The sequence below is a fragment of the Sinohyriopsis cumingii genome, chromosome 14 (assembly GCF_028554795.1).
Source record: "Sinohyriopsis cumingii isolate HCF-2022 chromosome 14, ASM2855479v2, whole genome shotgun sequence".
Classification (NCBI taxonomy): domain Eukaryota; kingdom Metazoa; phylum Mollusca; class Bivalvia; order Unionida; family Unionidae; genus Sinohyriopsis; species Sinohyriopsis cumingii.
The window spans coordinates 67,688,651-67,705,678 of NC_142974.1; the positions used below are offsets into that span (position 1 = coordinate 67,688,651).

Below are 17,028 nucleotides of genomic sequence, written 5' to 3' on the forward strand. Positions count from 1 at the left end.
GCAGAAATTGGTCGAGGAGCAGTACGAGCCCCAGAACTTTGTCGTGGCAAATATAGTTGTGATAATGATAGTTGTGCTCGCATTTGTACACGTTCTCTATATATCTCTTCACCTTATTCATGTTTTCCTCCTGTGAATGCATTATTCGTTTGAAGAAATTCAGCCCACCGAGCTCCAGTAACTTATTTCTTTCCAGTAATCTCCCTGAATACCATTTTAGGACATTCTCTATGAATTCTTTTACAATGTGTCATTGTTAGTATTTTATTATGTACTCTTTCCAGTCGGGAGTCTGCAAAGAGCAACACGCATATGATTTTCAAACAACATCTGCGAGCTAGTTCATTACAAAAATGATGGTGGTGTTGACAGCTCTGACTTGTAGTCGGGTGGTACATCTTGTAATTTGGTAAGTGCCTCTCTCACATCCTCGCGCATGGGTATAGCCCGAGCCTCACGCATGGGTATAACCCTGGCCTCTCCAAATTCTTTAGCGTCTTCTTTGACTTGCTTAATATCCCTTGGCAATATCGCGATAGTCTCTGTAGTTGATCGTCTTTTTGATATCCTTGATGCGTTTGGCTATTTTACCAAGTGACCCAGAGTTGGTTCTCTTCCAGTTAGTGGTGCCACATGTTATACGGCTGCACTGGTGGCCTTTGTAATTTAAGGTCTGAATGGTCGGCGGCACACCAAATCCAATAGATGTTTCCAAGGCCATACGCTCCAATGACACGACATATCATCAAAATGTTACAGGTGTCACGGATCACTTTGGGCACATGGGAGTATCGTTGGGTCAAATGAATTACGTCCGTGTTTTTGTGCTGGCCTCGTAAAAATATTTGTGCAGGATTGACTTGATTCTCGAGCCACACATCGTGGTACACCACCAGGTTGTTTTTGTTGTCATCCAAATGGCCAATGATAGGGTGTCGTCAATGGTGGAAAAGAAATAGACGTAAGAATTGTTACCACTTGTTAATAACCTTTGTTACCCAACTCTTTTTGAACATCTTTAAGCACATTATAACACGGCTGATCATCGGCCATAAGCCAATGGCGCAATCACGGACAACAAGTCTTAGGTTAGCCATCGTACAACCATATTCAACAACAGTTGTGTTTTTCCTGACCAGGCGAGGCCAATAATTAGCGCATGAACTGAGCTTGGAAACACGGTTTTGTCACCATTGTTCGCCTGTTTAGGTGTTGCTTGTGCGGAAAAGTCTTTGCCGCTCCTTTTACCTTCAAACGCATCTGCGAAATGTCATTGAATAATTGTATGTCGTTATAATACAATCATGTCTTCATATTGCGTGAGACGTCGTACCAGAAGTTGAACTCGAGTTCAGACAGCTAATGGACGAGCAGCGGTTACAAGAACTTGTGTTCGGTTTGGAGCCAAGAAGTTGCGGTTAACCATGGTTTTAAAAGAAAAATCACTGGCTGAGGCGAAATTCCGATTACATTATCAACATTACCAGGAACGCCGAGGAGTAAATATCTGGGCGAAAATATCCTGGCTAGAATTACTGTGGGACTGGCACGCGCCTGCATCTACGACTCGATTGTCAAAACCATGCAAAAGTCCAGAGAAACACCTATCAATCACGTTGATGTTGCATGTTACCAACATGATCGTTTTAGCAAAGCATCTGATCATATCCGTGCACGTCAGCGCGCCGATGTAGATCTCAGTTGACCTGAATGCGACGGACCCTACTTTGGGAGAATGAATCGCACGATGGGTTGTCAAAGGATTTATGAAAGCCAATATTGCATTGGAGGATCCACCTTTAGTGGTGGACCGAGGCCACTTGGAGGCATACAAAAGTAAACCAGTTTACAAATTGGACACAAAGGCCGCACATTATTCAAAATATACTACAGTCCGCCTGGGTATTGGAGAGGTGAAGCCGCCATGGAACAGTCAGCCAGTGCTCCGAAGGTGACTTATGGGGGATTGCCTTAGCATGGTTAGCGAAACAAGCGCTGTGGAAAATTTATTTACCTGTGCCAAGAAAAATTTCGCAGGTTGGTTCTATGTTCTATCGACAAGGTAAGTCACGCACCTACAAATGCGCGCTCACCATTGCCGATGTGGCCAGCCGATACAAAGTAGATTAGACATTGCCATCTAAATATTCTGCAAGTGTCGCTGATGTACGCCTTTTTGGAGATTAATTTGTGCAGTATCGATCCATTGAAATCGACCGACCGGAAGTAGCTGCATGATAGTCCATCCTTGCAATATATTTTCATCTAGATACATAATGCAACTATTAGGGTCAGCTGGATTGTCCCCGGACACGAGCGTATATGTGACTAGTCATGGATATTCTACAACGAATTGTTCGCTCAATAAGCAAATGCTGAATTGTACGCAGATACAGATCGTGTTAGTCACAGAAAATTTGCACTTGAATGTAGACCAAACTTAGTTTGCATGTTCGTAGTCGGCGGCGGAAATACCTTCACGTGACAACAATGAATAAAACGCCCAAATCTGTGGCAGCAAAGTTTCGGCAAATTTGCTCTGGTCGTGCATGTACTCGTACGGCTACACCTCATTTCTCGAGATCAGGTACTAATTGGTTGGACAATCTCGAGGAGTGATTTTGATACTATTCGTCGTCAGATCGCTCACTAACTACTCGAGGGACGAGTTCACAAAGTAAATCGAGGCAATGAGTTGCAATTGTCGCAGCCGAAATTATGTATTTTTCTATGTTGCTGTGATCACGTTAATCGGTGAGTCTTATGTATGCACTACTGCTTGAATGATCAAATTGGCGATTGTACCCAAGCAGGTTATGAAGTACCACAGGAATTTTGATTTTTGTTGGTATAAATTCTCAACTACAGATTACACGCGTTGTGTGCGGCCCCTCTGTATGCACAAGTGGCGTGACTTTGATCATGGACTTTTGGAACCGGGACTGCAACGTCTGCACGTATAATTCTTACTGTGATAGTTGCTGTGCCGATGAAGCAGCCGACTAAGATCCTTGATCACCCAGCAGCAACACATCAATCTAAATTATTTTTTGATGTATATGGGGAGATGGAGCTAGCAGATACATACCTTTGTCAAACGTGAATACATTAACAGCGACATCTGCGTAACGTTTTTCAAATTTCTTCAATGAGACTTTGGTCATTTGCACGGGAAACTCAATAACACTAAAGTCAAATTTACCTAGGTGTATCCGGTATTTTCGAGGCATGCCTTGAGTTTCATTCACCGGGTACAGTACCAACAAAATTGCCGATTCCGACCAACATATGTCAAAGAGTTTTACTTTGATAACTGACATTGGTGGGACCATGAACGGCTATTGAGGGGTGGCAAGTGGGGAGACCGCCCCAGGCTCCGCTCTTGAGGCGGCTCCACACTTCAGGCCTAAGGTCGTCCTTATGAGTTTGTCAAGCTATATTCTCCGGTAAATTGGAAACGCTGATACACGCCACACGTAATGCACGCAAAGTTGCGAAGTCAACTTCTGGCTCCGCGCGGTCATGGTTGGCCCTAGGCCCCACGTACTCCTAACGCCACCTCTGGGCGGGACCCATTTTGGTGTGGCTATGTAACTGGATCCAAGAAACGGGCGATAAGGAGAGAGATGGACCTCGATCCGGCCACTTATTCCAAGAATCCATTCCGATCCTGCATTGGTGCATTTCTTCAGCGTTTCCAGAATCTTTTCAATGCCTCTGAGAATTAAGCTGCTCTCTTTGCGGTTCAGGATCACGCGGGAACCACTGCGAATCCACATAGTAGTATTTTTTCTGATCCGTCCTTGTCACAACTAAGCGGCTTAACCAGATGAGCGCTGAGGAAAATGGCTACTTTGACCCTATCGGGACCAAATATTTGTAACACCGCTACGATTCTAGGAGTCAATCTCTCTCTCTCTCTCTCTCTCTCTGCGCGATTAATTGTCGTCGTTTCTACAATCCCTGTAAACGTGAAGTAGTACAAAAGGCCGGGTTTTGCCCTACGGACCCCCACTTTAGTCTTGAATAAATCGCTCGTTTCAACTGTCTGTTTCTCTATGTGAACAAATAAAATTCAAAGTGAATCACACACAACTCTCGCGTAGGGGTTAAATGGTCATGGTGGGTAGAGGCGAGGACGGGCGGACTAGTAAGGAAAAGCAACCAATTTGTGTACTATTTGTCTGAGTTGGGAGCGAAACTTTAGAAATTTATGTCTGCTAGCTATCCTATATATGTTGAAATGGCGCAAGCCTAGCATAAACGTTCTAATTATTCTAATACAAAAGAAGTAATTTACATCACTGCTTGTTGAGGTTGATATGTGTACTAGCCATCTGTGTCGAGCATCACATTCGTTTAGTACCAAGCTTATGGTGATAGATCTAGTATGTCCAGAGTCATACTCATGTAGTTACCAGATTATGGTAATATATGCATTATGTCAAAGTCATACTCTTGTGGTTCCCAGATTATGGTGAGTTACTTTTGATTGTATCTCCCATTAGGTGGTGCAATACGTGATGTGGCCTTTTCAAAGCAATACACCTGCAGTGGTCTCTCGTATACAGTTCCAAACAAGGATATCGCCAAATGCATTGTAACAGAAAAACAATTCTATATAAACTTGGAAGATGGTGACTGGTAACTTCTTTTTCTGTCCTTTTTACTCGCACACATTCATAAATTGTCAAATATACATACAGTGTTCGATATTTTCATGCCTTACTATAAGCGTTTACGATATTTCTGTATAATTCACATTGTAGTTGGGAAAATAATTGCCTAGTGCTTGACATAATCTTAATATTGAAACTGAAACGGTATTGTAACTAATTTAACATATAAAGAATTATTCATAGACGGCCCCGGTTGGCCAAGTGATCTAAAAAGTGCCCGCCTTTACCGATCACTGCCATTTCACTTCTGTCGCCGCAGGTTAGAGTTTCGGGCTCGGCCAATGTGGATATGTGAGAAAGCTTGCTACTAGCCTCCCGTGGGTCGGTGGTTCTCTACTCGGTTTTCGTGAGTTCTTCCTCAGCTGGCTATATTGGCTGCCTTGTATTGCCTATTCATGCACTGAAAAATGACGTTAAAGCCCAAAACAACAACGAAGCAACTTTTCGGGATTATGTATTCAAAATGAATTAAACAAAAAGCATGCCTCTAATTAATTGTCATGTTGATTCGAAAACTACTACTAGATCTGTGGAAGATTCTCTATGTACCATTATATATATATATATATATATATATATATATATATATATATATATATATATATATATATATATATATATATATATATATATATATATATATATATATATATATATATATATATATATATATATATAGATAGATAGATAGATAGATAGATAGATAGATAGATAGATAGATAGATAGATATATAGTGGAGTTTATATTTTTTACGTGGTTTTCACTGTGTGTGGGATGATTGACCGCGGTGTTATGGCCCGATGGAGCAAATATTAAACTATAAAATTAATGGATAGACTAAATGTAGATATAACCAGAGGTATATAACAGAACGAGACGAGCGCCCGTATACAGATTATAACAATTCAATTAATTAGATAAACAAAAATATATGCTGTACGAGACCAATTGCAGGATGCACATTTTCTAGAAAATAAATTAATTCAAAATTTTAGATGAAATTAGCAGTTCCTTGTGCATAGATACGGAGCATTTTATGCATAATCTGATTTGGTTGTTAGCCTCCTTTAGGCGCAATGGATCTTGTCAGCAATGGGCCATTGGTTAATAACTCCCTGGCCTCTATGTATCTGATGCACTAATTAAACCTTTACGAAATACGTCAAGAAGTTGTTGATGATATCGTCCTTGTCATCGAACATGGGCATGGTGATCTGGATTGTCACCTATTTTCGGATCATCTCTTTATTTGACCTGAATGTTCTGTGGAGTCTACGCCCCTCCTGGATTCGGCTTCGGTCTTTAACCTCTCAACTGATAAGGAATGTTCACGTTCCCTGGCTCTTTTCTTGGATTTCAATCTTGCTAACTTAAGTTTTTTCTCCTTCTCTGCTGCTTGTCTTTCTTTTTCTAGGTAGGCCGCTTTCTTGTGTTATATTGCACTTCGCTCCCCAAATTCAGCTACCTGGGCCCATTCGTAATCTAACTTATCCTTCCAACTAAACTTAAATTCCTTGTCTAATTTCTTGCATGTCACCATCTTGGTCTACTTTTACAGTATCACATAAAACGTAGCTTAACGCAGTCTAGGTTTCCCTACCTTCAGTCTAGACCAACTAGTCCACTAAAAACTATCTCCTACATGTAACTACCTACGTCTGGTAAAACCATGCCTGTGAACACATACGAGAATATCCTTTGCACAAACAATCTGAAAAACGGGCAGTACATAGCCTGAAATTCAAGGTAACGTTGACACACTAACACAAGGCGCAAGTATTGCTTCGCGACTTACCCATCTATTATCGCAAAAGAATACAAAGATAACTTTGCCTCCGAATTTCACAAATTCAGTATACGAATCTTTTCTACTAAATCATCGTGAATAATATTGCATGTACATGACCGAACCTCTTACAAAGCTATTATCGCAATATTAAAAATGGCTGGAAGATTGCACTTTGCAAATAAAATGCACAGAAAAACGTTCTACTCACTTTAATCGACATTGATTAACCAGCACTACAGAAGTTATCAATATTTGAATAGTTCTATCGTTGCTCAGAGTCTTTCACTCAAATAAATTGTCCTATCCTGGACTAAGGGTCCCCAGTAACAGCGCGATGATTCCGTTTTGATGCTTATCAATGTCCAAGGAATGGTCGACCGCGGTCATATAAACCGGATCGAGCGAATATATATGTAAATATATAATTTAACGGACGGAAACAATGGAAATATTAGCAAAGTTATACAATTAAACTAGATGAGCCTCCGTAAAGAGAATGTATTAATTTAATTAATTGGATAAACAAAAATATAAAGTGTGCAAGACCAATTGTAGGTTGCACCTCTACCACAATTTATTTTAAATTCAAATTTCTAAAATGCACTTAGCAGTTCCGTGTACTAGGATACCACAAATGTCATAAAAGAATCAAGTGAACATTTCAAACTTTAATTCTCCGGCATGTCTGCATAAAATGAGCTGGTTGCTGACCACTAACTAGAATCAAAGTTACTTGTTTGTTCGAATCGACTTATACAGCAACACTCATATTCCACCTCCTGATCCATTCTTCGTTCAGCCGTGGGCTCCTTAATATCAGACATAAAATCCTTACTACCTCACGTGGCATCTTTTATGTTCGACGTGGAATCCTTAATATCCAACGTAAAATCGTTACTATCCGACGTGGAATATATTTTTCTGATACATTAAATAGATGTGGACTAACAGTTTGCCCTACATTACGTCTGATAAGGAACTAACATTCCATCTTTAATTAGACTTCAGAATATCATGTCAACTTTCACAACAGACAAATAACGTCTGTTGCTCCAGGCCATATACAATGAACACAGTAAAAGAAAATTATGTATTTCTGCAACAGACTAGTTACCATCACTAAATTATCAATATCGTCGTTTGCTTCGTTTAATGACAATGAAGACCCTGCAGTGTACACTATTAATAACTAACTTGACACATGCAGTCATATGGTTGACAGTAAATAGCCTTATATTCCACATTCCTCCACCAATTTTAATACAACCGATTCTTAGGTTCAAAGACTTCATATCCTATAAAACAACTAGATCAAACAAATTCCATTTCTGAGCTTAAATACACTATTGATTACTAACAATTCGTCGCCATAAAGCGTTACGCAAACACAATAATAGTCAATTCTTATCATTCATTATTCATAAACCATTTAAGATAAATAAATTCAAACAAATATCTTATGACTGATATAAATGAAAATTATATATAAAATTAAGACACGGTACTTTGTACCCTGCGCTTCGAGATTAGCACTCTTTAGGTGTCTCGCAAAGAGTTACAGGTACAGGTCCCTTAGACCACGTTTAATAAGGCTACTACTTCCCCCTGGAGCCATGACCTTTCTCCTGGCGGGAAAGTTTGGACTGCCTAATTTTGCTGTGTAAGACATTCATAAATCACGAGATTTTTCCCTGGGAAATCCATCAGAGATGGATAACTTCTCCAATCAGATATCTGGTTCATTCAACCGCCATTATTAACACAGGCCACTGCCGTACTGGAAAATGTTACATATTTTTCCCCCAGATCGATGAACATACCGATCACAGGAAGGTTTCCACGTATGACAAATATTTAAAGAAGTATGAACGCTGTTTCTGCTACATTTCAACCCATGGCATTTCGATAAACAAAACCTACACCTTACCATTTCATCCAGTTTCGCATGACATAGTTATCAAACGTAACCTCATTATCAATCTAAGACGTCCTCACCAGATGGATTCAGATGCTAGAGTACTTAAACATGCCACAGATGTAGCCCACATACATCAACTTAAAATGACTATTTGTTAAAATGACATCTGATAAATTCATTATGTTATGTGTTACGATGATATCTTCAAAATTCACACTGTTACAGTATACCCGACCTATTGGCATTGTTAGACATTTTATTCAAAAATTTATTAATATATTCGAAGAAAATATAAATAATTTAAACTCCCTATCTGTGTAGATGTATGTACACGTTTAATTGATAAATAATAAGTAATTTTATCATAAATATTATTTTGATTTACTTTATTTTAAAATGTGATAATTTCACTTGATCTTAGAAATTCCGTATCGCTGAGAGAAAACAGAAATGCGTAGGCATGGTTTACACTGATGAATTTGTAATCTGATTTTGTTTTTAGGCGTATAATTCGAAATTTACAGCTCGTTTTTTTATTTATGCATAATAAAGATTAATTATCGCTTGATAATACAATACATCGAAGAATTAAGATACCATTGATGACGGACAAGTTTGACAATTTGTATATTAAAAATCAACTTTGAAAAAGGGATCGCAAAACCATATCATATTCAAATCAAATTTAATGACTTGAAACAATTGTGGCATAGTGAGATGGTCTTAAATAATTGCACTGTTACATTTTTGCAGGTTTACTGTTGTATTCAAGGCACAAAGTGGAGGCTTCCGAACGCTTTTGAATCAAGGTTCTATCTGGTCGACTCAAGCCTATCGTGGTCAAACGGATCAGAAGGTAGTTGAGTTTAAGTTTGACTTCGATGTCCCAAAACACTGTTCTGAGAGAAATACAAGCCTGGTATGCACAGCGACTGATTTACCGCTGAGGATTGAAAATGAATTTACCAAGGTAGATAGCATCATAAGAACAATTTACTGTATCTTCTTACATTCATTATATCCAAATATTTTCTTCATAAACTATTCTTGGATGATGTTTGCTAAGTCATCATGATCTTACACGAGCTGTTTTATATCTTACGTTGCACAAGGCAATAGGGAAGAACAAGACAACTGTCACCATCAGTTATGTTATTAGAACAAACATATTTTAGACCTAACGGAATGGATAATTGAGTGAGAACAAGACGCAAAAAGCAAACGTCAAAGTAAACGTTGCATAAGCTCTCTGAGGTTTCGACTTGTTGATTAAAAATATGTTTTGCACTGACATTATTTAGGACGATTTCATTTTGCCATAATTTTTTTTATATGAATGATATAGTTATAAACAACTATTTATCTAAAGGTTTGATGGTATTTTCCTCTGCGGTTAACAAGGCAGAAGCTGTCATTTGCTAAAATATACAATAATTTTTCCCCACATAAATTATACAACGATAACTCACACACCATTAAACTTTTATAATTGCTATTCAAAACTAATTTATTTTTTGTCTCATATAATGGTGTAACCATTTTTTTCTTCTTAATTCCAATGTCTGTTATTAAGAATAATTACGTTTTGTCATTGAATAAATTCCACAAGCCTCTATAGCAAGCAATTTTCCTGACTAAAATATCTTGTTCACTTTGACAGTCTTTAAATTAAACATTGTAAATTAAGAAATAGTTATTTGGTTTATTCAGATAGGTTTTAATTTGAATCTTTGCCTGTGACATTTCTATATACGTGTCACCTCAGGTCAGTTTGAATCATGGGAAAGATCAACACTAGTTAACATCCACGGCTGATATCTACTATGGATGTAACTTTATACAGTGAATTTTCGTCGATGACGTGTGTGTGTGTGATTTTGGATTTTTAACGTAGTTTTAACATTTTTTCAGTCATGTCGCTACAATGTCTGCAGTGTGACAGTTTGTAGTGATGCCTAGCACTGGGGTGTCATGTCGCAGACATGTAGCATGATGTCCCTCCCACATTAGCATGATGTCCTACGGTCGGACGCTCTAACCACTAGGTCGTCGATGGCAATTTACCAGATCGAAACAATTACGCCTCATTTGAATGTATGTTGGCTTTGTCACAGAGAGAGAGAGAGAGAGAGAGTACATCAGGATTCAAATAATTTCATGTAATCTCATATAATGAAAGTAAGATTCACATAATGTCACGTAATGAAAGTAACATTCAAATAATTTCATGTAATGAAGGTAAGATTGAAATAAGCTAATGTAATGAAAGTTAGATTCAAATAATCTCATGTAATGAAAGTAAGATTCAAAATAATTTAATGTAATGAAAATGACTAAATTGTACTCAGTTGAAACAACATAATCAATTGAAACAAACACATGTATCATGACTCATTTGCAGAGCCGTATGACTCATAAAATCTTTTAAAAACTTGCAAACCTCTCCATTGACAAACTACACAGTTCTCTTGAATTCTTGGGTTACCCCACACTTGTATTGGCCACACACACGCTTCATGGATCCACCATGCGCACAAGTTTGCAAATCAGCGGTTCCGTCTTTGAATGGCATTGATGGTCATGTCAGCTTACATCCCCATACAGACACACAGACGGCCAGACCGACAGCCTGATATACCCACACACACATACGCACAGACAGCTACAATAAAACCAAACTTGACATACTAAATCCACGTAGAGGATCATCATTTCACGCTACGACTTTAAAAACTGAATATACTTCACATATAATTAAAAAAATGTAACACCAACCCATATGGCTGTAGAATTAAATGGAGAACGTACACTCCTTGACAAGATCAAAAAGACCATTGTGTCAGTTGGAAAAAAAATTGAGTTAAATCTACAGGAGAATGAGTATTAGGAAGAGCAAAATACCCGTGCATACCGTGCCTTTAGTGTCTATCACCGCAAGCGATCGACGACGAGATACATGCTAGTCCAGTTGCTTAACTAAAAAACAAAACAATTATCCACCCTTGGTAACGTTGAACGTATGTACGACGAACAATGGTCAAATCGTTCTAAGGCGAAACCGTTCCACAAAGTTTAAGTGCAGTCATGTTTATTCATTCGATCCATTGTGAGTACACCACTCCCTCGATAACTCGCGCACATCGGGGTCCAGAAACATCCACCGCACTATAAGCGAGGGGCGAGTTATCGAGGGACCTATAAAATAAGCCCAAAACCAATAAAGTGATTGACGACATAACGGAAAAATAAGGGGGAGTAGGCAGATTATACTGTTGAATACTCACTTTATAATCGTTCTGAGATTAACTGTTAATAAATATCTCTTCATAACGGTGTACTTTATTATTTTCTCGTAGGACAACATTACAAATTTCAGGATAAATTACAGTATATTGAGGCGATCATCGAAAACATTATTCCATGTGGTTTCCGTTCGCTGAACATGTGTACCACTTCACACATTGTGCACTACGTCACTAATTTTTATGTTGAATTGTATACATTCTAATTTTATTGTTTGAGCCAAATTAGAAGTTTTTTATACACAAAAGATCGACTCTTTTCGAGAAACAGTGTCGATCGAACGATAGATAGATAGATAGATTTGAATGCGATAGAAGTAAAATGGAAAACAAAAAAAACGAGTTAATCAGTACTAACATATTTAATTGGTGTACAAATTTAAAGCAACGTAAATTAGAACAAGTTAATACTTGCCGTTTGTGCCATGCTTGACAAATATCAATTCACTTTTTGAAAAAATCAGTTAATTTTTTTTGTGTGTGTTACTCCTTGGTTTCTCTGCCGCCGAGCAAAATCCCTCAGATTTCTCAACTGCATGAGCTTTACGTAGTCAACATTTTGGGTCTCCAGCCACCTTATGGCAATATCAAAATATTTGCTTCCTGTGCAGAGGGGTGTGGGTGCAACATCTGTGTCTGCATCACTTTCAACACTTGTGTTACTCCAGTTAGAATCGTCTTCTGCTGCAAATTTGTTCGCTATAGAAATAATTATAGTTTCATCTGACATGTATTCGGCTGTAGGGCAATCATTGTCAGCACAAATCCACTCCTCATTCAAGAGAAACGCCCATCTCAGGACCATGAGTCTGTACTAATTTCTCCCAAACAGCCTCGGCATTAATGACATCAGTTTCACTGAAACATTCGAAGTCACTATCGTCGTCGTTGTCTCTGTTACTGTTTTGCTTTACGTCAAAGGCAGCTCCAAGACCCTTAATCCAGCACCCGAGGTCTCTTGTAATCGATTTTGTTTTTAAATGCAACAAACACTTCCCCAAGTTGTTGATCAAAACAAAGCCGGCATGTACATGTAATTAGGTTCTCACAGAAGTACTCACGGGTTTCGATGTGACGGTCGATTGACTCTTTTCATGTTTTCAATGAACAGACTATGTTGTGATTATAATGTTTACACTGAAACGGAATTAAAGGATTAGAACGTGACTTTCACACAGGAAGTCGTTTAATTGGTGTTTATTTCATTCTCTGTTGCCACCTGTTAACATTTGCCAGAAGTTTTCATTGATCGCTATTTCACCAGATTGTTTATTTACAGTATAATGACAACTATTTATCCTAAAAACTTACATAATATATGATATCTTTAAACAGAGGTCTCGCCAGGATTTTAAAACTGGGTCTTTCTGCCTCTGAATTCAATCACTAAATATCAGTATATTTTCTTACTCGGCCGCCAAGTCAAAGCCTTTGAACTAGCCGCCTAGCTGTTGCATCATGTTCTTTTTTTTTTTAATGTACTCTTATGAAATAGCAACAGTACATCAAAGAGTCTTTCAGTCACTTAATTCTGTCATTGTAAATACCAGCACAGTAAACTGATCAACACATTTTCCCACAAAGCAGGTGGCTGAAACAGGACCGGCAAATCTTTGAATTTTCCCGCGGACACCGCGTTATAAGCGGGATCGCGAGTTATCCGGGCGCGAGTTATCGAGGGAGCGGTGTATATCGAACTAATTCAAGTGATGTGACGAACACTAAGGCAATAACTGATACATTATAAGTTCTTTGCAGTTGATGTAAGTCGTCATTTTAGCTGTCGTAACCTTCATCTCTAGCTCATCGTTGGACGGTTTAGTTTTCAGAGAGAGAGAGAGAGAGAGAGAGAGAGAGAGAATTAATTTGCTAGCATCACTCGGACACTAATTATATAGACCCAACAATAATTTCTACTGGTGCACCTACGGTTCTTCTTGTGGTTGCGACTCCGATCACATCAAGAGCAACAGTTGTTACTGGGGGAAGTCAACCAATATTATTCACGACCGACCACGCGGGTTTGTATTGCAGGATAAGCGCGGTACTCATGGTGAGTTCAATCTGTCAAATGCTGCTCCGTTTCGATTTCACGTCGGTAGCGTATAGGGTCAACTATAGTTCTACTCATAATAACACAATTCGCGATATTGAATTGCTGAACAGGTAGACCTTGTCCAGACTCATCAGGTCCAAGTACAATAGGCGCATACACTTCTAGCCAGTTATCATTTTTATGAGTACATCTATCATACAATTATGGAAAATATAAAGCTCGGGGATATTTAAATCTCCTGCGATTGCGCGTTCTGCTTGCCTTGCTCCATTTTCATTTGGAACACACCGGTTATGCCTGTACCTTTAGCATCTAACGATCGTCTTTGCCCTTTTTTACCCGAACAGTGCCATCTTATTAAATAACAGTAGAGTAAAATATTTGTTCTTGAATGTAACCGGGGTGGATACAGTGGTGAATGCCACATCAACGTTATAGAAACAATCCTTGATTATTTAGAGACTTGTTTGTGTATACAACGCTTGGGCGTTTGCCTGTGCAATGATTCCAAGGTGCCCTCGAGTTAGAAGGGGTACTTTAGGGTGGTTCCAGCTAGCAGTGTCTACTTTACCTTAAACGAAATTGTATTACAGTTCATACTAAGATTTGCTAACACCAGTCTGAAGCAGATACTAATCAACAAGTCGAGCAAAATTATCATCAAACCTATCATCTGCTATCAGCTGATCCAATATCCCGTCGGTAGATTCCGCAACCTCATTATCGCACTGAATCCTTTACTAATATAATAACGATGAAGCTATCTTAAACACAAACACCGTAGACGCTTAATTACTCTTCAGGATAAATATTGAGTACTTCAACCTTGACTTCATCTCCGGCAATTAATGATGCTGACAATGCAACTGTGTAAAATTCGCTATCATTTTGTTTTGTGATTCGTCATATTGGTGATGCAAATTGCTTATCATTTATCATCATCACCAATTTGACCACATGATCTTGTACTTCGAGTTATGATAAATATGTATGATATAGACACGCGCACCTTTAAGATTTGATATTTAGGTTTAACAAAGCCATCATTCTGTTGAACGTAAAATAAGTCGACCATTTGCAAAGGTTGATGTTTTAGTGTTTTCCTCTTCTTTTGTTTTGATTAATATTCCCATAATTAATATCCATGAAGTTACTACATGAGGTGGCTCTGGACATATATGACTTGTTCAAGTACGTATTGTTTTGTTGTCGCTTCAGTCGCCTCAGTACTCATAATCGATTTACAAACTTCTTTCGTCGTATACATGATTGATATCTTCAACAAGTTCGTGCATCAACGTGCGATATTTGGCTCTGTTCATTATGTCAATGGTGAGCAACCTCTGACACATATGTATGGCCTTATTTTGACATTTGCCGCGTTGTTGCAAGAACTGATCACACGAATGTTTACAATGGATCAGCAAGGTTATTGTGGTTTCACAGTCCACCAAGACTGCTTCCATTCTTATCTTCATCTTGTGTGGGTGCATGTTTACATTTTGTATATTTCTTCTTCAAAGTTCGGTATATCTTGTTGTTTTATTTGTTCATATTCTAAGTGTGCGTTTATGCAGATGTACGTTCCGGTTGTTGTTCCGTCCAGCTCTCTGGTTCATCCTGTGTGAAAAAATTGGGAGTTGTTCTGGTTGATATTATTTACGATTTTCTTTGCTCCAAGCTTGACGTACTTGATGTGTTTTCACTTCACGTTTAAATTTATTCCACTCTTCACCTGTTGCCTTACCCTTATTAAACCTCTTACGGTATAATCACTTAATACAAATGTCCGCTGATACCTCTTCGAAACGAACCGTATACTATACCTTGACATATTTTTCCCAATCATTTAGAAACTTACAATACTATTTTCGTTTTCTTGAAGGCCAAGGATGGAGTTGGTGCCTCGGCAGCCTCCTCTTCTGTGACCTTGGAACTAAAATGCGCACCGGTAACTGTTTAATAGTCTTTGCGGTTTTGATATCCTTGGTGCATTGAGCTATCTTACAAACCGGACCAGGTTCTTCTTCTTTTCCATTTAGCGCGCTACTTAATTTGCCCTGGCTTTTGTTGCCTTTTTAATATCTTCAAAACGTTTGGCAATATCCTTTGTTGGTTTTTATCAGCGGTGCAAACGTTTGTTCAAAGCCTGCTGTGATGTCTTCTCGTGCAGTTTGTCACGACTGTAACACATCTTTGACCATTTTGTGGCATCACAAATCAGTTCTTGGTGTTTATGGCGTTCGCGTGAGACACATTTATATCCAAACCCGCACGATATTTATCCCTGCAAGTTTCAGTCAAATTAATAGTTAGATCTGTTGTGATCTGCGCAAACATGTCACGAAATTCATTGCATTGATTACATTTTAGAGCACAGTTCCACATACTCCTCGATTGGTCTACCAAATATTCCTTTTTTGCTTGTCAACAATCCTTTTATTGTCGCTGCTAAACCATTGATGTTCCTTCGAATATTAGCTGGTATCAGCTTAATTTATCAAACATGCTTGTGCTATGTCTGCGTGCACATCAGCGGTCTTAATGTGTATATTAGCCAGTCTGTGTCGGTGTTGAGAATCTTTACCCGGTCCTTGTGAACGGCGACACGTGCTCCATCAAAGATCTTTCGAGATTCAAAGGCTTGGACAGCGATGAGCCTTCGATGCTTATCTTGTATATAACTGGATCCATAATAGGAATGATATGGTTAGATATGCATCTCAATTTGGGCACATCATTCGAGTGTCCATCCCCATTCTGCATTAGTGTATTTCTCCAACGGTTCGATAATATTTTCAATGCCTTTGCCAATTTCGTCATTGATGGCACTGATGTCTTTGCGATTCATGATTGTGCGTGCATCTCTGTGAATCCACGGTGTAGTAGGTGTCCATCATCGTCGTAGCTTCGCGACATATCCAGATGGACAATATCTACTTTACCTCCAAGGTGGCCAGAATTTTGTAACTCCGATGTTGTTTCAGGAATCGTATTTGTTAACAGGTGTCGGATGTCTTTACCTGGTTTGTGTATTGGATAATTATTACGTGATTTTCTAATTTGCCACTACCTGCTTGAAATTTGAATTCAGGTATTTGTGACTGCTGTACTTAATCACTAATATACACGGCCGTTTCAGTAGCAATAGCAGATGCAATACATTGAAGACGGTCTTGTTCATCCTCACTGAATATCACGAGTATGTTAGCTTTTCTCGCAACTCTCGGTATTCATTTCATATGTTCATGTGCATATTATTTTATATGTTGTTCCGTTGCTG

At 38.6% G+C, this 17,028-nt stretch overlaps 1 protein-coding gene across 2 annotated transcripts in view; it reads left to right on the plus strand.

Annotated features, from left to right (window-relative positions):
• Positions 1–17,028, plus strand: part of LOC149784058 (uncharacterized) — an 80,633-nt gene that overhangs the window by 22,615 nt on the left and 40,990 nt on the right. For both annotated transcript variants that reach the window (XM_089932155.1, XM_089932156.1), the window contains exons 7-8: positions 4,509–4,644; positions 9,141–9,357. In XM_089932155.1, the coding sequence (XP_089788281.1) occupies positions 4,509–4,644; positions 9,141–9,357 (353 nt within the window). The remainder of the gene's footprint in view (positions 1–4,508; positions 4,645–9,140; positions 9,358–17,028) is intronic.